Below are 23778 nucleotides of genomic sequence, written 5' to 3' on the forward strand. Positions count from 1 at the left end.
ACAATAACCCTGGAAGGCAGGTGCTATTATTATCTTCATTTTACAGATGAGGAAACTGAGACAGACAGTAGTTAAGTGACTTGTCCATATATATTATACATGCACATATGTAATCAGAGGAGTATATATAACAGACAATACCAGAGTAAAGAAGCCTCTCTCATTAGAATCAAGATAACTCAGTTCAAATCTAGAGTTTCCTGGATCTCACCCAAAAGGGAACTTCCCAGTCTCTACTGTAGCAAACTGGGGACAGAGACAAGATGGAGACTGCAGCTCCTCTCATGTGTTCCTAGAGACTTTTCCTTCAGCAGCCTACGAGGGGGTTGGTTGACCTCAACTACCTCCTCTCTCCAAGCTGGAAGCCAGAAGGTCAAAGCAACTCAACAATAAGCATGATAAATCCCAAAGGGTACTTACTGCCCCTGAGTGAGTCCTGAAAGTCACCTGGTTAAAAATGGAAGCATTCTGGTATCTTGTCAACTTGACCCTCATAGGATAAAGTCTTTATTTCCACTAATATGGAAAGAGTTCCATGCCAAAGAATTTGAGGTCAAAGGTTATATGTACTTATTATCTTCTCCACTAGAATGTAAGTTCATTGTGAATACAGACTATCTCATTTTTTGAATGTGAATTCCTGATACAAAGCCCAATGTAGTACATAGAGGGAAGAAAATACATACACATATACATAAATGCATATATACATAATATATATATGTACATATATATAATATATATACATAAATGTATATAGATATGTACAGAACCATACCTCATATATATATATAAATATTTATTGATTCTATTATTTGTTCTCAAAAATCGAGTTCCGTCTATTGCTTTTTATGTAAACTTTCAGAGTCATTCTTTGAGTCTCTCCAGAACTGGAAAGAGTAACAAAAACTCTCTTCTTGATGTCCCTTAAAACATTCTTGCTTCCAGTTCATCAGTCATTTCCTCATAATTTTTTTCCCATGTGCCTGGGAACAGAGTAGTGGAGACTGAGAACTGTCAGGGTATTGGGTGTTTTTCCTAACTGCACCTATTCAATAATGCTTTACCATTAGAGATGAGACAGATCCTGGAGAGCTGGAAACCCTAGAGCAAAAAGAAGACCAAGGAGACAGCTAAGTGACACAGTGGATAGAGCACCGGCCCTGGAGTCAGGAGTACCTGAGTTCAAATCCAGCCTCAGACACTTAATAATTACCTAGCTGTGTGGCTTGGGCAAGCCACTTAACCCATTGCCTTGCAAAAAAAAATCTAAAACAAAAAAAAGAGGACAAAGGCTTTCGAGGAATTGAGACACACCAGATGATCATCAACCAGAGGCAAAGATAGAGTAATAGGGTACTTGGCAACTTCCATGAAAGGAAATTCAATTTGTGAATCTCAGCATCTTCACATCCACTGAGAGATCACTCCCACCCTCACTCCTCCTGCATTGATGGATGACAATCTGTTAAGAACATTATGGAAGTGTTGAGCCCATCTCTTTAGGACCAAATCAATGTGGCTCCATCTGCCTTCTTACTGAGGCAAGAGTCCTGTATCCCTCAAATTTCTCTTGTACTTTCCTTTTTGTGGAATTAAATGCTGCCTTCCTAGAACTATATGAACTATCCTGCTGATAAAACCTATAGAGTTCTCATTTTTTATTTAGCAATTATTTTCTTCAAAGCAGTCTTGATGGGACAGCTGGGTGACTCAGTGGATAGAGCACTGACTCTGGAGACAGTAGGCCCTGAGTTCAAAATTGACCTCAGACACTTAATAATTGCCTAGCTGTGTGACTTTGGGCAAGTCACTTAACCCCAATGTCTTAAATAAATAAAATTAAAAAAAAACATAGTTTTGATGTTTTCAAGTGCTCTGACCCTGATGAGCATATACAGTGCTGTACACCAAATTTCTGAAAGCTGTCCACTCCTTTTCTGTTCCACTGTTGCCATTGTGTGTTGGCTCAACTTTCCCTCCAATTTAGCAATAAATTCTCCCTGTTCAAAGAAGCACTCTAATCCCATGACATTAATTCTTCTAGTAGTCATTTTGTCTTGGGACTGCAGCTTCTATTGAATGTTGAGTGCTTAGTTTGGAAAGGCTGAGTCTGTAATCAGTCCAGCACTCTGCACCACACATTACCTTTGTCATTCTCACATCCTGTTTATCTCTTCTACTTACAATCACATAGTCTATTAGATATCAATGTTTGCTGCTAGGTTGCATCTAGAAAGTTTATTGCATTTAGGTAAATGGAAGACAGTGTCATCTTGTGAGCAAGTCTTTAGTAGTAAGTGACCATTACTGTTGCTGTTTCCAACTCCATTCCTCCCAAGGACTCCCCTCCATGTCTGGCAGCCTGGGTCTATCATCAATGAGAATTAATTAAGCAGAATTATGAGCTTGTCCTCTTTTGGCACATTGATGATAAGGGTCTTCAAGTATTCATAAAATTTTTCTTTGACTTTATCAGTGTTTGTCATAGTTGAAATATAAGCATTGATGATGGTGGCAAGGTGTTTTCCTGGAAGTGGCAATCTCATTGTCTAACCAAACACTGAACTCTCCACAGCTTCAAGTGCCTTCATGACCATTGTAACAAATTGTTCTCATCTACCCATTCTACCAATGGAATACTTTACAAGCTGGGAGTAGACACACACACCCCCTTCCACTTCAATGATTGATTGAAGATTCCATCAGTTGAATTATCCTCAACCTGGTTTAATCTGTCTGCTAAAATGGTTTGCCAGGGTGTGGTAGTTGTGCATGCTACAGCTTCTTGAAGCCATAGGTGAGAATTAAGTGGTCAGACAGGCATCAAAGGTAGAAAGCAACACTAAAAAGGGTTTAGCAGTCTCACACTAGAGGTACTAGTCTTCCTTGGACACACCCTACATCTCAGTCATATACATGTGTATAGTTCTTAGGGGAAAAAATCTAATCCTGTTGCTTTCTCAGAATTTGCTATTCCATTTAATTAAAAAATTTTTGCTTTACATCTTTGTCTTAATTCCCTTTGGAGGTCTGATTTTTCCCTTTTGGAGGATGTCATCCTTATATTATAATTTGACTACAAATATAGTTTAAAATTAGAAGATTTTTCATACTTGTGTCTTTTTATAGTAACTCAGCTATGTTCCAGTATCAATCTATTAATTAATAGATTTAGTATTATACCTGCAAAATTTATACAGCTTACCAATTCTTCTTATAGATATTTGCTATGAAAAGGAAAGGAGGGACATAGCTATAATAAGATCCAAGGGTTCAAACTGACCTGAAATATACCTTAATGGTGGACAAATTCCCTCAACTCTGTTTGATTCCAAACATGAATCACCTGGTGCCAATCATGTAATCACAGGGTATCAAAAGGAAGACTCAGTATTAACCAGATGAGGAAGTCTCCTGTTTGGAAACAAAAATGGTACAATTGGGGTAACTTAGTCAAGAGAATTTATTATATGCCATGCCAAAGTCATTCGCAAAACTTTTCCTAGGCACAGATATTCAGTCCATATTTTCTACTACTTCCTTTATGACAATTCAGACTATAATCTCTGTAATCAAAACAATAGGAAATTATAGATCCAAGAGTTTTTATTTCAAATACCAAAATTTCACTAACCATAACTTAGAGCTTGAATTTCTTTGTGTTTCTCTAGTAGTTAACATTTCTTTTATCTTTTATTTATAAATTAAGACTAACCAACCACAGTTGAATTAATATATTGAAATACATCTTTAAAGCACCCTATACATTTTCATAATTCTTTTTGGCTACTGATAGCCAAAAATTTTCAAATGAAAACTCACCTTATTATATTAACTTATTATCATCATTATTATCTGTTTTAAAACAAAATATACTACATTAAATATTTGTTTTCAAATATATATTTTTATCACTTTCTTTTAAAAGTTTAATTCATAATATAGCAAGGTTCAGAGAAAAAAGTTTTTTCTAAAAGCATTTCTGTACAATGATCTCTCAAGTTTTACAATATATTAATTTTAATTAAATTAATTTAAAAATAATAGTAATTAAAATTTTTTTCCACACAGAAAATCAATGTAATCATGATTAGAAGGAAAGCAGAAAACTGGGAAACAATTTTTACAGCAAGCGTCTCTGATAAAGATCTCATTTCCAAAACATAGGGAACAGAGTCTAACTTATAAGAATAGGAGCTAATTCCAATTTATAAATGATTAAAGGATATGAATAGGCAGTTTTCAGATGAAGAAATCAAAGCTATCTATGATCATATGAAAAAATACTCTAAATTACTATTGAATAGAGAAATGAAAATTAAAACAGTGCTGAGGTACCACTTACATCCATCAGATTGGCTAATGTGACAGAAAGTGAAAATAATAAATTTTGGAAAAGATGTGGGAAAGTTGGGACACTAATACATTTTTGGAGTTGTAAACTGGTCCAATCATTCTAGGGTATAATTTGGAACTATTCCCAAGGGGTAATCATGCATCCCTTTTGATCCAGTAATACCACTACTAGGTCTATATGCCAGAGAGATCATAAAAAAAGGGAAGAGGACCTATATGTACAAAATAATTGGAAATTGAGGCAATGTCCTTCAACTAGGGGAATGACTGAATAAGTTGTAGCATATGAATTTGTGCCATAAGAAATGATGAGCAGGCTGATTTCAGAAAAAATCTGAAAAGACTTTATATGTACTGATGGAAAGAGAAGTAGAACCAGAAGAACATTGTACATTGAAAGAGTAGCATTGTGTGATGATCAGCTATGATAGACTTAACTCCTCAGCAATACAATGATCCAAGACAGTTTCAAAAGACTCATGATGGAAAATGCTACCCACATCCAGAGAAAGAACTAATGGAGTCTGAATACAGATCAAAGCATATTATTAGCATTTGGTGGGGGAAGGATTCCTTCTTTTTATTTTCTTCTTCCACAGCATGACAAATGTAGAAATATGTTTATATGACTGCACATGTATAATCTATGTCAGATTGCTTACCAGCTTGGGAAGAGGTGAGGGAAGGAAAGAAGAAAAATTTGGAACTTAAAATCTTTCTAAAATGCACATAGAAAACCATTTTTACATGTAAGTAGAATAAATAAAATATAATTTATTTTTGAATTTATTTTTTGAATTTACATTAAATTTTTAAAAAGAAAAAACACAATATAAGAAAATTTAGAAACATAATAATAATATGTATGATACCGTATAGCAAATCAAAACTTATTACCAGTCAGATGTCAATTCTGCTGAATACATTTCCATATTATCACACAGAAAAAATCTTTAATCTTATTACCTTGGGCATTTTATGCTAATCACATCCAAAATGTTGTATGGAGTTATCAATCATGGAATAATTATTTCCAATTAAAGAAATAATAATAAAGACAACTAGAGTCAATATTTATAAAACAGCATATACTAGTCACTGTGTTAAGCACATCACAATCATTACATCACTTCACAACAACCCTGGAATATAGGTACCATTATTTTCCCCTTTAACAAATCAGGAAACAGGCTTTATTATTGCTTAAGATCACAGAGCTAATACATTTTCCAAGGCTGGAATGTAACTCAGGTTTTCCTCCATTTTTCCAGCATTTTTTTCCTAGCACTTTTATTTAGGAACCTGATCTGAGATGAAAGGGGTTAACAAGATCAGAGGGGGAAGGTCTCTAAACTGAAAGAGTCATAGAGAATCTCTGAACTGCAATGGAAGAAAGTCTGTGATTTAAACAATATTTTCTCTTTTCATGGTCAATGAAAGGTTAAAAAAAGGGCAGGTATTTAAATTTCAAATAACATTTAAAATACAAACTGGATACTTTTTTTCCTTCACTCTGGGATTATTTTTAAAATTTTTATTTTTATTTAAGGCACTGGGGTTAAGTGACTTGTCTAAGGCCACTTAATTAGGCAATTATTAAGTGTCTGAGGCTGGATTTGAACTCAGGTCCTCCGGACTCCAGGGCTGGTGTTCTATCCCAGCTGCCCTGGATTACTTTCAAACTAGATGCCTGCCTTCATTACACTAAAACTATAGGGCTATCAATCTTTTGTGGGAGGGGACCTAAATTATATTTTCCCCTAAAACTTTTACAAAGTGGTGCCCTAAAATTCGCTATGACATTTCAGATAGGATAAATCCCTGGAATTAACCAAAGTCCCAAGACTTCTCTTATGCAATCTTGAAATGACTAATTTCCAAGCTCCCTAATCTCCAAACCTCCAAAATCCACTAAGAAGTTCTTGGCAGTTCTACAAATTTAGATTATTTGACTTTCTTTCTGTAATTCCAACATGGCCAAAACTGAAATGACAGGGGAAAATTTTTCCACCCACTTTTAAGGAGAGGTGGGCAGAAACCATTACTTTATTAAAGCTGAAACCCAAAATTCTGACCAGAATAATATTTTTAAAATTTCTTTAACTTGCAATAATGATAAGAGCCAAATTAGTTAAAGCAAATTATTACAGTTTTATGCTAGATGTCACGTATCTCATTTACATGTTGTTTAAGCAAGCCCATAACATTGGGAACATTCCAAGGGAGAACCCACAGATATCTTACTATTGCTGAAACCCATCTTCTTTCACTACTCCTAAAAGCAAACCCAAATTTAACTTTAGACCAATGCGCTCACTGGAATAAACCAAATTAGTCCCTAAATTTCCCCAATCCCTGGGGCAAACCTAAAACTTTCCAGGAAAAAGCAATCCTAAATTCCCCTCTCTCTTGGGAGGGGGCACCTCTCCTGGGGACACCAAAATTCAAACTTAAATCTCCCCAATCCCTAGGACAGACCTGAATTCCAAACTACCCCATTCTTTTGGGCAAACCTAAAACTAGATCCAAACCTTTTTTAAAAAGTCCCCAAATAACCAAACCTAAATTTCCCTTTATCCCTGGGGCAAACCTAAAACTTTCTGGGAAAAGAAACAATCCTACATTGCCTTCTTTCTTGGGAGGAGCCCTCTCATAAGGGCATCAAATCCAAACCTAAAGCTCCCCAGTCCCTCAAGCAAATCTGAACTCTAAACCATCCCATTCCTTGGAGCAAATCTAAAATTAGATCTCAATTAAAAAAAAAGATCCTAGGGGTGAGACCTATAATAACAAATCTAAACTTTTCCAACCCCAAGGGCAACTTCCAAGCTTTAAAGTAAAAATAGAAATAAAAATACTCTCAAACTTACCAAAGTTCAGAAGAAAATAGGTTCGAGAGCAGGAATCCAAACTCCAAAGGCAGTCTTTCTAGAGTCTTTAGGAAATTTTTCTGGAAGACTGTCAGCTGGGGTCTGAGTCCTCAATCTAGCTTAAATTGCTCATCAAAAACTGTGGCAAGTGAAAGATGAAATAACGGAGGAGATAAAGGTTTGGTCTTCCAAGCATATTGACTTATTAAGCCATGTGTGCCAGCTTGACCAACAAACCAGAGCTAGGCCTCTTGCTGGACCCCAAATACAAGGGGAGACAAGACTTTTATGCGTTAAAAAATCAATTAAATAGAGTCAATCACTAAAAGGAAACAATATGATATTAGATCATTTGATTTCTAATTGGAAGAAAGATTAGGGTCTTTCCAAGTTGGGAGGCAAAAAGTAAATAGGTACAATTTTCTGAATTTAGAAAATAAAATGTCGCACTTCCCTCAGTATCTATTAATAATCAAAGAAACATGGAAATAATAACTAATTTACTAGGTAGTGTAGTTCAAATCCAGCCTCAGACACTTAATAATTACCTAGCTGTGTGGCCTTGGGCAAGCCATTTAACCCCATTGCCTTGCAAAAACTAAAATAATAATAATAATGATGATGATGATGATGATGATGATGATGATGATAATGATAATAACTAATTGATCAATACAATTTAGTTTTTAGATAAAACATGTAGGTTGTTTGAGATGTACAATTGTGAGAAGACTCCTTTTATCAACCTCTGATTTCTGGGCAGCATAACCTGGGTTCTTAAGGGTCTCTAAGCAATAGGGGATGGTCCAGCTTCCACACTATGCAGAACTATATTCAAACAATGCTATAAAGTTTCTTCCCAATTCCCACAATTAAATAAAGGTTTCTCATAAGACAAAAGTTAGACTACACCTATAATTGAATAGAAATGGAATTGTGCTATCTCTAGAATTGAGTCAGAAGATGGAGTCAGTGTGATTCACTTAATTTCGTTTGCTGACCTAATCCCCTTAAATCCTTCAGTTTTCTCAGTGTGTAGGATTTGCAGGCCCTATGACCATGGCCTGTCATCTCTAGAGGATGTTAATATACCTGATGGTTTCATGAGATGGATACTTTCTGGGACAATGTGGTCATGACTTTTCTTTTCTAGACACAGCTTTGGTGGGCACCAAGTTGTCAGTCAGCTCTCCATTTCCAGTTTCTGCCCTTAGCTGCCATCCTTAATTGTGGAACTATCTCTTTTCCTGTAGAGAAAGTGGCCTTCAACACATCTATCTTAGTTTTTAGCCTGGAGAATTAAGCAAGAGATCCTTTTGATAAGCAGTATCCTACCCAGTAATCAGACCTAGGGCTAAGCCCTTCCTTGCTGTTGTTTTTTTTCCTTAGAAGATTCTATTAGTTTCCAGAATCTTGTCTGTGAAAGCCTTGTCCTTTCCAAAGAGTGAGTCTGTGTCTGGGACTCATGTCCTTTGGAACACAGATTAACCAGATAACTAAATATGAAGCCAGTTTCATACCCCCAGGTATGAAATCTAATTTTTTATTTGAGACCCTATCTGATTTAGGATCAGAAATCCCTATTATGCTCTTCTTAATGTCCAATTGCCAAAATATACCCATTCTAGATCATTTGAGAGACTTAAGGTTAGCAGGGTCTCTAGCAGGCTCATTATTTTTATTTCTCATATAAAAGAAAGGAGGAGGAAGAAACAGAAACAAAATCCTTTAGGTAGAATTGTTTTAAGATACTGTCTTCCATCCTCTATGTTTTAAGTTCTTGTCTACTGTGTGGAAGAGGCTGGGAAACCTCTTAAGGCTTTGAACTACCCCTTTACAATGATTTATTTTTTTAATTGAAATTTTATTTTATTTTTCCAATTACATACTGTGGTAGTTTTTCAACATCCATTTGCAAATTTTTGAGTTATACATTTTTCTACTACTTTCCCTTCCCTCACCTCTCGCCATGGCAACAAAAGTCTGGTAAAAGTTGTACATGTGCATTTACATTTAACATATTTACATATTAATTATTTTGTGTAAAAGGAATTAGAACTAAGGGGGAAGAAAGAAAATCATGAGATAGGAAGAAAAACATAAGAGAAGCTTTTAAAAAGTGAACATAATATGTATTCAGATTCTATGGGTTTTTTCCCTCTGGATGTGGATGGTATTGTCCATAGCAGATTTCTCAGGGTTGTCCTTGATCTCTGAACTGCGTCCATCATAGTTGATCATCTCACAATGTTGTTGTTAAAATGTACAAGGTTTTCTTGGTTCTGCTTCTTTCACTTAGCATCAATTCATGTCATTCTTTCCATGCTTCTCTAAAATCCAACCACTCATGATTTCTTATAGAGCAATAGTTCTCCTTAACATTCATGTATCATAATTTGTTCAACCATTCCCCAATTGATGGACCCCTCAATTTCCAATTCTTTGCCACTGCAAAAAGAACTGCTATAAATATTTTTGAACATGTGAGATCTTTCCCATTTTTTATGATTCCTTTGGATATAGGCCTAATAGTAGTATTGCTGGATCAGTTTTATTGCTCTTTGGACATAGTTCCAGACAATGATTAAAAAAAAATCTCTGAGATCCTTTCCCACTCTTACAGTCAGTTTTTCAATAGTAGTATTGCTGGATCAGTTTTATTGCTCTTTGGACATAGTTCCAGACAATGATTAAAAAAAAATCTCTGAGATCCTTTCCCACTCTTACAGTCAGTTTTTCTAAGAGCCTTTCTAGCTCTGACATTCTATATTCTAAGGGTCCTCCCAACCTAACCTGTGTTCTAAGTCCACCCCAATTCTGACATTCTGTGTTCTAAGGGAACCCCCAGCTTTGACATTCCAAGTCTCAAGGTCTCAACCAATTCTGGCATTCTGTGTTTCAAGGATCTTTATGAGCCTTTCATTATTCTGAAGTTTAATTGATCTTTTGAGAAACAGGAAGCCATTGTAGACTTTGGGGTAATTTAGTTAAAGTGACAAAAACTGCTTTAAAACATGTTGATATTTGGACCTTGAGCAATTACATAGAATATAGAGTTTGCTTGGAATAATCAAGACTATAAAATGCTGAGAGTCTAGGCAGGTGAAAGGTCAGCATTAAGGTAATATAACCATAAGTCATAGAAGAAAAGGGGCATATCATGGCAGAACAGTGTAAGAACCCAGTGGGTAGAAAACAATGATGTTGCCTTTTTCATATTTCTTTTGTTCAGGGTCATTTTCATTTTCAAACCAAACAGAGGATATCTTTGGGAATTTCTGATGTAAGTTCAGATAGTTATTTGGACAAATGCAATTCAATTTGAAGAGCAATTATTGAGTACCAGCTTAGAAGAAAGTAGAAAACTCTAGGACAGTAAGAAAAAATGAGAGCATCAGCATTGTGATACTTGGTGGAGAGCAGCAAAGAGATGATGTAATATCCAGCTATAAGCAATTGACCTAGAGAGAAAGAAGTGACATGACATCACTCCCCCAAAATGAGTTGTTCTGACATAAATTCCTGTGTGTCTTTGTGTAAGTATGTCCCTTCACATGTGTGCCTTAGATATTTATACTCTTCCCACTGATGATGTATGCATTTGTGGGAGAAAGTATTCCAGGTTTACAGAATAAATTTTTCTATTGCTATTTTTCTTTCTATGCTATTTCATGATTTGACTTTGCTCTGAACTTGTTCCTTTGGTTGACTAATAAAAGAAAACACAATGGTGGGGGCTTATGAGTCATGATTTTTAGTAGATGGAAACCAACATAAAGCATTTGAACCTGAGCTAGTTTTTCTGGGGGCTCTTGTTGTGAAAGTGGGGCGTCCCAGTTGTTACATGTTATATGCTCCCTTCTCAAGTCATTTAAGTCTACATATATACACATACACACATATGTATGCATTTATATGTATATGCAGACATATTTAATCTCTCAAATATGTGATGTCAGATATAATAAAGTATAATATTATTGATATATGAAATTAGACAAAATTCTATATTAGTAACATATGATTATATTATATAAAATAATAATTATGAGAGATATTAGCATTGGGTATAGATAGCTGATATGACTTGGGGAGCATATGATATGTACATATATTATGTCTATAATATGTCTGATACATAGATATCTATATGTTTTATATATCTAATATATGCATTTACATACATACACATATATATTTCCAGTGCTAATAGCTCTTAAATCACCTTAAAGATATTTCAAATTAGATGCCTCATAGGGATCTCAAACTCAATGTACACAAAATTGAATTATCTTCTCTCCCCCACCTGTACTAACCTCTTCCAAAATTCCCCATTGCTAAGGCACCCCCACTCTCCCCATCACCCAGATGCAAAACCTCAGTATGGTTCTAAAATCCTCACCCTCACACCACATGCCTTATCTGTTACCAGTTCATCATTTCTACCTTCCTTCCTTTTTGTTTATATCCCCTTCTCTCTTCTGATCCTGTCACCACTCTACCACAGGCTCTCATCACCTCAGACTGGGTGGCCTCCATGATCTCGGGTCCACTCAGATCCATCCTCTATTCAGTTGCCAAAGTGATCTTCCTAAAGTGAGCTATTCCCCTACTCAGTTAACCCTAATGACTCTCTATACCTTCTAGGACTAATCATAAACTCCTCTGTTTGAACATTAAAGTCCTTTACAACTAGTGTTCTTCCGGTCTTCTCAACATGTTTCTCTCTCTTCTACATACTCTACATACAAGCCATGCTGGCAAAGGTTCCTGCTGCTTCTTACACATTACTCTACATTTCTCAAGTCCTTGTCATTTCACAGGAAATACTTAGATTTCCAGTCCTTAGGAGTCCCCAAGACTCAACTCAAATCTGACCTCCTTCCCAGCTCCCAATACTAGTAACTTCCATCACAGATTACATTCCATCTAGTCTGAAAATATCTTAGGTATACATAGGTAGTTGTGTACAGGAACCATGTTCTTGCCTTTCTTTGTATCCCCAGCACTTGGTAGTATACAGTTAATAATAAATGACTGATAACTGATTCACTACTGCTAGTGAGTACATGCTGGGGAGTAAGGTGTAAAAAACGGGACAGGTAAGGTGAGGAGAGGAGTTGAAGGCCTTTGAATGCCAAACAGAGAATTTCTTTATTTGATCCTTGGATATGGGAGGAACTGAGGATTCAAGGATGATGCTTGGGGATTATGAGCCCAAGGGACTGAGAGGATGGTGTTAGCCTAGAATAATAGAAAAGGAAGGGGGGTGGTTTGGAGAAAAGATAGTTTTGGACATGTTAAGTTTCAGATGTCTATTGGATGTCCAGTTCAATATGTATGAAAGGCAGCTGGAGATGAGAGATTGGAGGCCAGCAGAGAGTTTGGGGCAGGATAGGTAGATTTAGGAATCATCAACATAGAGGGGATAATTAAACCCATAGGAGCTGATGAGATCACCAAGGAAATAGAGGGAGAAAAGAAGAGGGTCCAGGTGGACACCATAGGTTAGAGGGTGTGATCTGGAGGAAGATTCAGCAAAAGAGGCTAAGGAGGAGAGGTCAGATAAGTAGGAGAACCATGGGAGAGTGGTGTCCCAAAAGTCGTGAGAGAAGAGATTATCAAAGAAAAGAGAATGATCAAAGGCTTGCAGAGAGACAGAGGAAAATAAGTATTGAGAAAATGTTAGAGGGTGTGATCTGGAGGAAGATCCAGCAAAAGAGGCTAAGGAGGAGAGGTCAGATTAGTAGGAGAACCATGGGAGAGTGGTGTCCCAAAAGTCTTGAGAGAAGAGATTATCAAAGAGAAGAGAATGATCAAAAGCTTGCAGAGAGACAGAAGAAAATAAGTATTGAGAAAATGGTTAAGTGGAGAGAATTTTGGATCTGAAGTTAGGAGAGACATAGGTTCAACTATCATCCTTGGCATGTATTAGTCATATTAGAATAGGTAATTGGTTTACTTAGCTTTTCTCAGTTTCAGTTTGCTCATCCATAAAATGGATGTAACCCCCTATGGAACTAACCTCATAAGTTAGCTCAGTATCATTCAATTAGGATGAAATAAGATGATGCATCTAAAGTTTTATGTAAACCTAAAGCATAAAATGAATATCTAACATAATATGATTATGATTGCACATTCTTCTAGACAACAATGACTTCCCAATTTGCCAAGAATATTAAGGAGCCAAGACAACCCAAGAGTCAAGGGCTAAACTGCACCCAAGACTCTTACTCTTCTAATCCCCTACTGAACCAAAGAGTTCGAGCTGTCGAGGTTCAACTGGAGAATAATAATATTTGCCAACAACTCCCAACCTGCTATCTCCAACCCTATATGATCAAGTTTAACTGCCGAAACCCGACTTTTAATAATGTGTTGGTAGATGAGATGGATATGATATTGACCAAAGCAGCTACAATCATCCAGTCAGTCTGGAGAGGCTACCATATTCGGCAGAAGATGTTCATAGAGTCAGAGGCATGCAAGGAAACCAAGGCCATTCAAAATGAGTTCAGTATCAACCAACATCTGCTATCTACTCAGGACCCGGGACACATGGCACAGGAGCAGATCCAGGCTTTCAGAAGAAATTCTCCTTTACAAAATGGAATCACTTCAGAGATAGTGACTGAGACTAGTAATGATCAGAAGGAGCATTGGAGATCACTGGCAGGTTTCCAACAGCAGAGATTAAAGATATCTACCACTGAGGTCCAACTCCCCAGAAGGACAGTGGATAGCTGGACTCAAGTCTCCTCCCAGGAGCAGCTGAACATTTCGAGCACTGAGAAATGTTCCCAACCTTATCTAGAGACCAAAGCATACTGGACACAGTCTCTGGAGAAGGTAGGAGCTAAATCTGAGATCTCTAAACCTCATAGACCTTTCAATGATAGAGAGATCAATGTCCCAGCCCCAACATATTCTACAGATAAAGTGACCAAGACCTCTTCTCAGATAAATCCTACACCTGGAGAGGCCAAGGTCCTGTTCCAAGCACAACCCACAGCTAGACTGTCCAAGAACCATTTGCAGGAACACATAGGTGGAGTGACCAAGGACCCATCTCAGGCAAATCTAGTAGCTAGAGTAGCCAAGACCCCATCCCAGGCACAGTTCTCAACTAAAGTGACCAAGAACCTATTCCATGCAAATCTGACAGCTAAAGGACCCAAGGCCCTACCCCACGCACACTCCAGAGTTGGAATGACCATGATCTCATCCAAAGAACATCTGGCAGCTAAAGGGACCAAGATTCCACCCACAATTGAATTGACTAAAGTCTCATCCAAGCAACATCCAGCAATTGGAACTACTAACATCCTACCCCAGGGACACACCACAGCTGGAGTGACCAAAATCTCATCCAAGGAACATCCAGCAGCTAGAACAACCAAGACCTCATCCCAGTCACATCTGGCAGCTGGGGTCAATAAGACCTTATGCCAGATACAACCCACACCTGAAATGATCAAGTCCTCATCTCAGTCACATATGGCAGCTGTGAACAAGAACCCACAGCAGACCCAACCCACAGCCAGAACAACCAAGACCTCATCACCATCAAATATGACAGTTGTAGCCAACAAGACCCTACAGCAGGTACAACCCATAGCTAGAACAACCAAGGTCTCATCCCAGTCACATACAGCAACCGTAGCCAACAAAGCCCTACAGCAGGAACAACCAACAGTTGGACTAACCAAGGCCTCATCACAATCACATTCAGCAGCTATAGTGAACAAGACCTCACAGCAGGCACAACCTACAGCTAGAACAACCAAGGCCACATCACCATCACAAATTGCAGCTATGGCCAAAACCCTACAGCAGGGACAACCTACAGCTGGAACAACCAAGACCTTATCACCATCACGTATGGCAGATATGGCCAATAAGGCCCTACAGCCCACAGCTGGAAAAACCAAAGATTCATCCAAGGAACATCTGGCAAGAGAAGAAGTTAAGACCCCAAGTGAAGACTACCCCATAGTTAAAGCAAACAAGCCCTTATCCCAATTACATCTGGTAGCTGCAGGGACCAACACTCCAGGCCAGACACCCTGCCCAGCTGGAGCAGCCAAAATCCCCTGCAAGGAATACCTATCACCAAGAGAAAACATATACCCATTCCAGTCATGTCTGACAGCTGAGGTGCCCAAAACTTCTCAGGTATATTCCACATCAGAGGGGAGTATATCTTCTCTCGAGACACATTCCACAGCTGTAGTGACATCTCAGGAATATCTGGAAGTCAAGGCAGCCCAGGTCCCATCCTGTGAATACTTGGATACTAAGGCAACTCAAAGCCCATCTCAGAGTGATTTGAATTTCAAGATGATCCCGTCGGATCTGGAGACTCAGGATCCATCCCAAGTCCAACTAGGGACCACAGTGACAGAGACACCATTGCAAGCAAAGATAGACTCACTCATATCCAAATTTTTATACTGGAGAGACATGGATATGACCAAAGCTCAGACCCTCCAAGACCAGGGGGAGATGGTGGCAGCAACAGAGATGACAAGTGAAGAGAATAGCATGGGAGAATCCCAGGTGGCTAAGACTAAGCCCTCTCAGGAACAACTGGGCACTGTGCTGTCCAAAGTTCTCTGTCAAGGAGAGGTGAGAGCAGCCTTAATCACTGCCTTGTCCCAAGAGGTGCTGGGTTCTGGCATGGCCAAGACTTTGCCTCAAGACATGCTAGGGCCAGTATTGATTAAAGTCCTGGCTAGGGCATCTCTGGGGACAAGAGTTTCGAGGGCCCTAACCCGGGTAGAGCTGGGGGAAGAAGTAGACAAAGTCACATCCCAAGGGAAACTTGGGGAAGCCCTGGACAAGGCTCTGACCAAAGATGAGAGAGCTACCCTCAACCAGGCTCTTTCACAAAGGGAGCTGAGAACTGTCCTCACTCAGGTTTTAACTCAGGGTTTGTTGGCAAGCTCTTTTGATGTGGGAGCTACTTCAGAGCAATCCCTAAAGGAAATGGGAGGTAGGGTCACACAAGCTACAAGTCAGGAAGATGTGGAAGAGGAAAAGAGTGCCATCTTTTCAGTTAGCCCCAGCCCAACAAAAGTTCCCTCAAGGGAGGACATTTGGCTAAAAATCTCACGTGGAGAGATGTCGCTACCTGTGGAGACCAGTGATGATGTGAGTCTAAATCATTCAGAGGGATCTGTAGTTAATAGGGTGGCTCCAAGTCTTGGAGCCAGTAGGGAGGTACCAAGTCTATTTCAGGATCCTAGAGACAGTGAGACAGACTCAAGCTCATACCAGGCATTTGTGGCCCATGAGATCAAAGCTCTACATCAAAGACCTGAGGCCAGTGGGTTGGGCCAGAGTATTTCCCAGAGACCTATGGAAAATAGGGTAATTCCACATCTAAATCAGGCCTTGGCAGCTACTGGAGGGGCTCAAAATCTCTCCAAGTTATCTATAATCTCTGGGGTACCCTCAAGTAGCTATCAGAAATCCATGACTAATATATCTCCAAATATGTATCAGATGTCTGGGGCCAATGGGGTAGCCCCAAGTATAATCCAGGAGTCTTTGGTCAGTGGCATGGTACCAAGGCTACACCAAACATCTATGACTCATGGGGTGACCCCACCTCTACCACAAGGATCTCTGGCTGGTGGACGAGTTCCAGATCCATATTCAGCCTCAGTAATCAGTGGCATTTCCCCAGGCCTCCACCAGACATCCATGATGAGGGAGGTGGCCTCAAATCTATATCAGGCATCTGTAACCAATACTTTAGACCAGAGTACATCCCAGACACCTGTGAGAATTGGAATTCTGAGTTCACAACAAAACTTAACTCCTGAGAGTTTAACTAAAAATCCATCCTGGAGCTCCACAACCAATGAGGTACATTCAAAGCTGACCAATGGGGCAGTCCTAAGTCTCTCCCAGGCACCCATCCCTAGAATATCAGCCCCAGATATCCACCATATGACCCAAGATACCAGTTCCATGTTGCCGTACACTTTGAGACCCAATGCTCTGTCTCTAAGTGTGGCCGGGGGGCCACGCAATTCAGCCAATGCAGACCTAAGTGAACAGTTAGGGAACAGAATGGACACTGAGAACCCACAGCAGAAGTCCAGGTCTCTGAATCTTGGAGTGGTTCCGAGTCTACATCAAGCATCTATGACCAGTGGGGTAATTCAGAGACCACCTAAGACTCAAGCATCTATGTCCAGTGAGGTAGCCTCACATCTCTATGAAACATCTATGGCCAGTGAGGTGCCACCATGTCTCCGCCAAGTATCTGGGTCCAGTAGAATGGAGCACAATCTATACCCCAAGTCTGGCCAAGGGTCCATTTCTAGTGGCTCAATCTCAAGTATACAACGGGTATTTAATGACAAGTCAGAGCTTAATAGACAGCACATGTTCACTACTAGGAGTGTGACCCAGAGTCTCCACCAGAATTCTGGAGTCAGTGCAAGGACTCCAAGTTTATATCAGGGTTCTTTAGCCAATGGGATGGCCTTGGATCTACACCAAGGGTCTTCAGTCATTCACACAACCAATGAGGTCCCCAGTCTATGCCAGGATCCTTTGGCCAGTAGGGTATCTCCAGATCTAGATCAGGGATCCGTGGATCCCAGGTCAAATTCAAGTATTCCCTGGGATTCCATGGTTACTGAAGTGCCCCCAAATATATATCAGAGGTCTATGACTACTGAGAGAACCCCAAGTAATTGCATGAGACCTCTAATCAATCTACACAAGGAATCCATGGCTAGAGGTGTAACCCTAAGCCAACCTGTGGGGTCTCCAATCTATAGTGAGGAGCAAAGTGGTGATACCCAGGAAGTTAGATCTGGTCAGGAAGACCCATGTTCGCACCAGAGTTCCATGGCCACAAAGACAGAACCTCATGCAGCCTGGAAGTTCATGAACTATAGGATGGGCACAAATCTATCTGAAGAGGTGATTACAAATTCACATAGGATACCAGAGGTTAGGGAGGGGACTGTATGTCAGAGATCTGGGACCAGTGTACTAGCTCCAAGGGTGCACTGGCAATCTGAAGTTGATGAGGTATCCAATGTGGACTGGGGATCTGGGATCAATGAGCTAACCCCAAATGTGAAAAGGATAGCTAGGGTCATTGAAATGGCCCCAAATATGCACCGGGGATCCAAGTTCAATGAGATAGCCCTAAACGTGCCCTGGGGCTCTGCAGTCAGTGAGGAAGCCACCAACAAGCCACATGGATCTGAGGGGATCCCAAGTGTGCCTCAGGTAACTGTGGTCAGTGAGGTGGCCCCAAGTGTGACTCAAGGATTAGTGGTCAATGAAGTCATTCCAAATGTAAGTCAAGAATACATAACTGGGGGAGCAGACCCAGCTGTGTATCACAGATCTATAATCAAATCAGGGTTACCACAAGTATATTGGAGATTAGAAGGAAGGCAGTCGGTTCCAAGACTAATCCAAGACCCCAGAATTAATCAGGGATCTGTGACCAATGGAGTGACTCCAAATATGAAACAAGGAATTTTGATTGATGAGGTGATCCGAAATGAGAATGAGAGACTTGTATCCAAACCAGAGACCCTAGCAACCAACCAGTTGGTACCAAGTCTTAAATCTATGCCTGGTAGAGAGGACTCTAAGGTATTCCAAGGGTCTGAGGCCAAAGGGAGAGTAACTCATGTAAATCAGGGTGTGACTTCAACCATAAGTCAATCCATGGGCAATGGAGTGGTCTCAAACGTACACAGGACATCTATATGCAGTAGGTCAGCACAGAATAGGAATAGGACATCTGTTGCCAGTGGGGTACTTCCTCATGTACATCAGGGACCTGTGGCCAATGTTGGGGCTCCGAGTATACATCAAGGCTCCAAAGTTAGTAGACTGGATTCAGGTGTTCATCAAGAGTCTAAGACTGCTATACCTCGAGAATCCAAAGCCAATACTGCAACTCAGAATGTAAGTAGAAATTCTGTGATCATTGGAGTAACCCCAAGAGCATATCAGGAATCTATGGGCAGTAGGATGGACCCCAGATCAAATCTGAGATCTGTGTCCTCTAAGGTAGCCCCAAATGCATTTCAGGGATCCATGCCAAGTGGGGCAATCCAAACTTTGAAATGGGGTTCTATGACCAACGGGTCAAATGTAAGTTTGCAATGCATAAACAGTAAGTTAACCCCAAATACAAGCCAACAATCTGTAAGCAGTCACATCACTTCAAATGGACAACAGAGAGCAATGGCCAATGCCATGGCCCTGAACTGGAGATCAGAGGACAGTATAATAGCCCCGTGTGTATATCAAGAAGCCAAGGTCAGCAAGGTGGTCCCAAATGCACAACAGGGATCCTTGAGCACTGGAATGGCCCCAGCTACAAGAAGCTGGAGAGCTGTGACCAGGGGTGTAGCCCCTGGCATATATCCAGGATCTGCAGGTAGTGGGGTAGCTCCAATCATGCATCATGGACCCACAACCAGTAGAATAGTCCCAAGTGTGACTCAGGGACACCTAACTAATAGGGGAATCCCAAGCATACATCAGGGATCCATGGCCAGTGGTGTGACCCCAAGTGTGAATTGTGGATCTGTGGCCAATGGAGTAACACAAGCAGCCCTGAATCAAAAATGTGTGACCAATGGGGTAACACCAAGTATCTTTCAGGTGTTTTCAGAAAATGGGGTATATCAGGAATCTCCTGCTAGCACAAAGACCCTGATCCATGGAAGACCCCTCATCAGCAATGTAACCCCACATACAACTTCACAATACATGCCTAGTACAGGGATGCCTAACAAGCAACAAGTATATAGGGCCAGTGAAGTGATGCCAATTGTAAATCAGGGATTTCAGACCAGTACGGTGCTCCCAAATAGGCTTTGGGGGCTCATAACCCAAAAGGTAAATCCGAGTGCTATGAAGCAGGGGCCTGAAAGTAAAGCCAAAACCAGGGTAGGTCAGGAGAAAGAAGTCCCTATTCCTCCAGAAGCAGACCATAATTGGCAACCAGAAATAGCAGAGGTAGTGCAACAATGGGCAGCCTCTGTGATCCAAGCTGCTTTCAGGGGCCACCGCACCCGTACCAGTCGGAAAGTACAGCACAAGGCAGCCACCCTTATCCAGGCCTGGTGGAGAGGCATCCAGGATCGGAAGACTCTGACCTTCCATATGATAGCAGCCACCAAGATCCAGGCATCCTGGAGAAGCTTCCACACACGTAAAAAGTTTAAGAATCAGTTCACAGTGGACCACTGGGCCGAGCTTAAAAGCCCCCAAGAGCAGATCCCACCTCACTATTGCTTCCAGTCCTGCCAGCCAGGGTTCTGCAGCCTTTGTCAGACACTACAGAGCAAAGCACAGAATGTCCCCGCCTGCCTGGCAGTGATCACTCAGCTGTCCTCTAGGACCTGCCACATCTGTGGGAATATATTCCAAATAAGGATAATCTTTGGCCTGGGCCAGGGCAACGAGGGCATACCTGGGCAGAACAGGAGCTTGTCTGTCTCCAAGAAATTTCACCGTCCATTCAGTCTTCCAAAGGCAGCCATGTTGATCCAGGCTCTCTGGAAGGGCTACAAGGTTCGGAAAGACCTGAGCAAGCAGCAGAGGTCAGCTATATGGATTCAAGCTCTTTGGAGGGGCTGCCACACCCGCAAAAATCTCACAGAGAAAATCATGCTCCAAGGTAGCACCTTGGCCCCAGTCTAGTGTCAATCTACCTGGTCCCTGGGGAGGGGGGGGAGGGCTGGGGAAGAGGGGGAGAGCTGAGTCTTGTTGGTATGTCCTATTAAAACTTTCCGGAACCTTGATCCCAGCCTGTCTGTGCTACTAAAGTTGAGTTAATTGGGAGGAAATGAAGAGTCACTGAAAGGTTTTAGGGACCCTGGGGTCCCAGAACAGCACTTGATTAGGCAGGCCTGGATCCTTCTTCACAAACCCTGTGATTCCACTCAAATGGGGCCAGTCAGTGGCTAGAAATACAGGGGATGGGTGCTAGAACTGCAAAGGTGAAGAGGACTGAGGTCATAGTTCATTAATGATGGGGAGCCAGGGAGGCCCAGGTCACTGGGATGCTCCAGGAGGTATTCCCATCCATCCCAGAGAAGCACACGATGAAGACATCAGCATAAAGAGGATGGGGGAACATCACCCCACCTGTGACAAGGTGTGCATGTCGGCTCAAGATTCCAGGGCTGAATGGCAAGCCACCATGCCCAAAAGAAGACCAAAATAACTGCCCAATCTTGTTTGCTGTGATGAAATACTTATTGAGCCACATTGGGAATGTTTGGTGGCCGATCAAAGAGAAGACTCAGAGAAGAGGGTTCCATTGCTGAGGAATAACCTTTCCCTTGAAGAATGAAGCAAGGAATAGAGTAGAATGTTCTTTCTCTTCACCCCTCTCCCCAATACCCTGTTAGAGCAGGAGCAGGTAAGATAGCTAGAGAAAGATCTCTACAGCACTTACATTCCAGACATCTGCTAATGTTAGGACTTTGGAGTAGCTAGGTGGCAGCAGTGAATAGGTAAGGTCCCTAGAGGACCTTAGTTCAAAACCAGCTTCAGATGCTTAATAATAATTACTTAGCTGTGTGATCGTGGGCAAGTCACCTAACCCCATTGCTTTGCAAAAAAACAAACCAAAAGAGGGGGCTAGGTGGCACAGTGAATAGAGCACCGGCCTTGGAGTCAGGAGTACCTGGGTTCAAATCTGACCTCAGACACTTTAATTACCTAGCTGTGTGGCCTTGGGCAGGCCACGTAACCCCATTGCCTTGAAAAATCTAAAAAAACCCCAAAAGGTTTGGTTTATTATTTTGGTACCAGACCAGAGGAGGAAAACTAGGTGGCACACTGGACCACAACTGGAGTTCAGGAAGACCTGAATTAAAATCTAGCCTCAGACACAATAGCTATGTGACCCTGGGCAAGTCACTTCACCCTTATTGCCTCAGTTTCCTCAACTGTACAGTGAACTGGAGCAGGAAATGGTGAATCACTCTGGTATCTCTGCCAAGAAAATCCCAAATAGGATCATGAAAAATTGGCCACTACCTAACAGACCAGGGGCATCAAATGCAACACTCATATTTACAAAATAATATAAAACCTGGGTAATATCATATGTTAAAACCAAGTCAAGTAACCTGCAACAAGAATCCTTATGTACTGTTGAGTTCTTCTCCCCTTTCCATGTTCCTATTTGAGTTTGATACATGGTCTAGACCATTTATCATTCTTTAAAATCATTCTTAGCTTGCAGATGTTCAGTTGCTGTAGCCAATCCTGGTCACAGTTTACTCATCCTTGGTCTAGGAAATGTTAATAACGCAAATGATGCTTAACTGTGCTGTGCTTTCCCTCATGAAAAGCTGGTTGTTAAACATTTCCCAGTACACCCTTGAAGAGAAGTCACCTTGCCCAGGAGAGGGAAGTTGCAGAAAGAGGGGCTAAAGAGAAAAATAAGCCTAGGGACCAACAGAGAGCTTTGCCCAACAGAAGTTCTACAATCAGAGAGAGCATGAAGATGTTAGAATCTTGTAGGATAGGAGTAAGGATTGCCTTGGCCACATGGTTGTGCCCCTCTTTTGGGGGAAGGTTTATGAGAGCAATGTTTTGTTGCTACTGTTTTCAGTTTATCATTACAGAAAGTGATTTTTCTTAGGGTAGTCTTCATTCTCTTGACTGTTGAAGGTAGGAAACTAATCAGTGCTAGAGTTTCAGGACTGCAAAGCCACAGAGTACTTTGCACCTGGGGGAATCATCCCTTAAGGGACCCATTCTGCAAATGTGAGTCAGGAGTCAGGCATGGAGGACCCCACTAAAGAAGGCTCTATCAGGCTTTTCATTTTAAATGCTAGGCCAATTTGAATAGAGAGGGTAAGGGGAGAAATAGAAAATACTTCCCAGCATATACATTTCTGTGGAAACTGGAAACCTAAATTAATACCTGGAGGGGTTAGGTTGGTAGTCTGAGCTCAGAGTGCCCCCCGGTGATCTCTGATGAGATTGCACTCAGCCATTCTTTGACTCTGGGAAGGCACATGGGCAATGAATGAGGTTCACCCTCTTGTCTTTCCGCCTACACTACTCATGTAAGAGACAGATATATTATAAAATTATAAAATAGAAATTTTTCCGTAGTGATAATATCAGTTCCTTACCTGTGGGTAAGATCCAATGATAGAACCCTAGTCTCAAGTCCCAGTTCACCATTCAAGGATCTTCAAGGAGCTGCTTGTCTCCCCAGGTAGGATGAAGTATCTCCAGGATTGCTGAAATGTGAAAGATCACCCCGTAAAAGTCAGAGAAATGTGGTATGGAGACCCGGAATCCTATGTAATTCTGGAATCCATCACTTATCCTTAGGGTCAGTGTGGCCAATTATACAACTCTCAGTTCAATCGTCTACTATACTCCACTATCAAACCTTACAAAACACATAAATCTCATAGTAAGGGAAAAAATCTTTACAACTAATGTTTCTAACAAAGGAATCATTTCTAAAATATACAGAGAACAGAGTCAATTTTTTTTAAAAGCCATTCCCCAA

The 23778-nt window shown here is 40.8% G+C and overlaps 1 protein-coding gene and 1 long non-coding RNA gene across 4 annotated transcripts in view; one reads left to right on the plus strand and one right to left on the minus strand.

Annotated features, from left to right (window-relative positions):
- The window catches only part of IQCN (IQ motif containing N), a 73285-nt gene extending 52340 nt beyond the window's left edge, over positions 1-20945 (plus strand). For both annotated transcript variants that reach the window (XM_074204799.1, XM_074204798.1), the window contains one exon: positions 13380-20945. In XM_074204799.1, the coding sequence (XP_074060900.1) occupies positions 13386-20933 (7548 nt within the window). In that variant the 5' untranslated portion in view covers positions 13380-13385 and the 3' untranslated portion in view covers positions 20934-20945. The remainder of the gene's footprint in view (positions 1-13379) is intronic.
- LOC141501116 (uncharacterized) overlaps positions 2250-23778 on the minus strand; it is a 32178-nt gene continuing 10649 nt past the window's right edge. The window contains exons 3-5 of one of the 2 annotated variants that reach the window (XR_012472143.1): positions 23390-23500; positions 3287-3417; positions 2250-2371 (exon numbers count right to left, since the gene is read on the minus strand). This is a non-coding gene — a long non-coding RNA (uncharacterized LOC141501116). Of the gene's footprint in view, positions 2372-3286; positions 3418-20719; positions 20798-23389; positions 23501-23778 lie in introns of those variants that run through there. The other variant, XR_012472144.1, reaches the window with a different exon arrangement.

This window comes from Macrotis lagotis, chromosome X (genome assembly GCF_037893015.1).
Source record: "Macrotis lagotis isolate mMagLag1 chromosome X, bilby.v1.9.chrom.fasta, whole genome shotgun sequence".
NCBI lineage: Eukaryota > Metazoa > Chordata > Mammalia > Peramelemorphia > Peramelidae > Macrotis > Macrotis lagotis.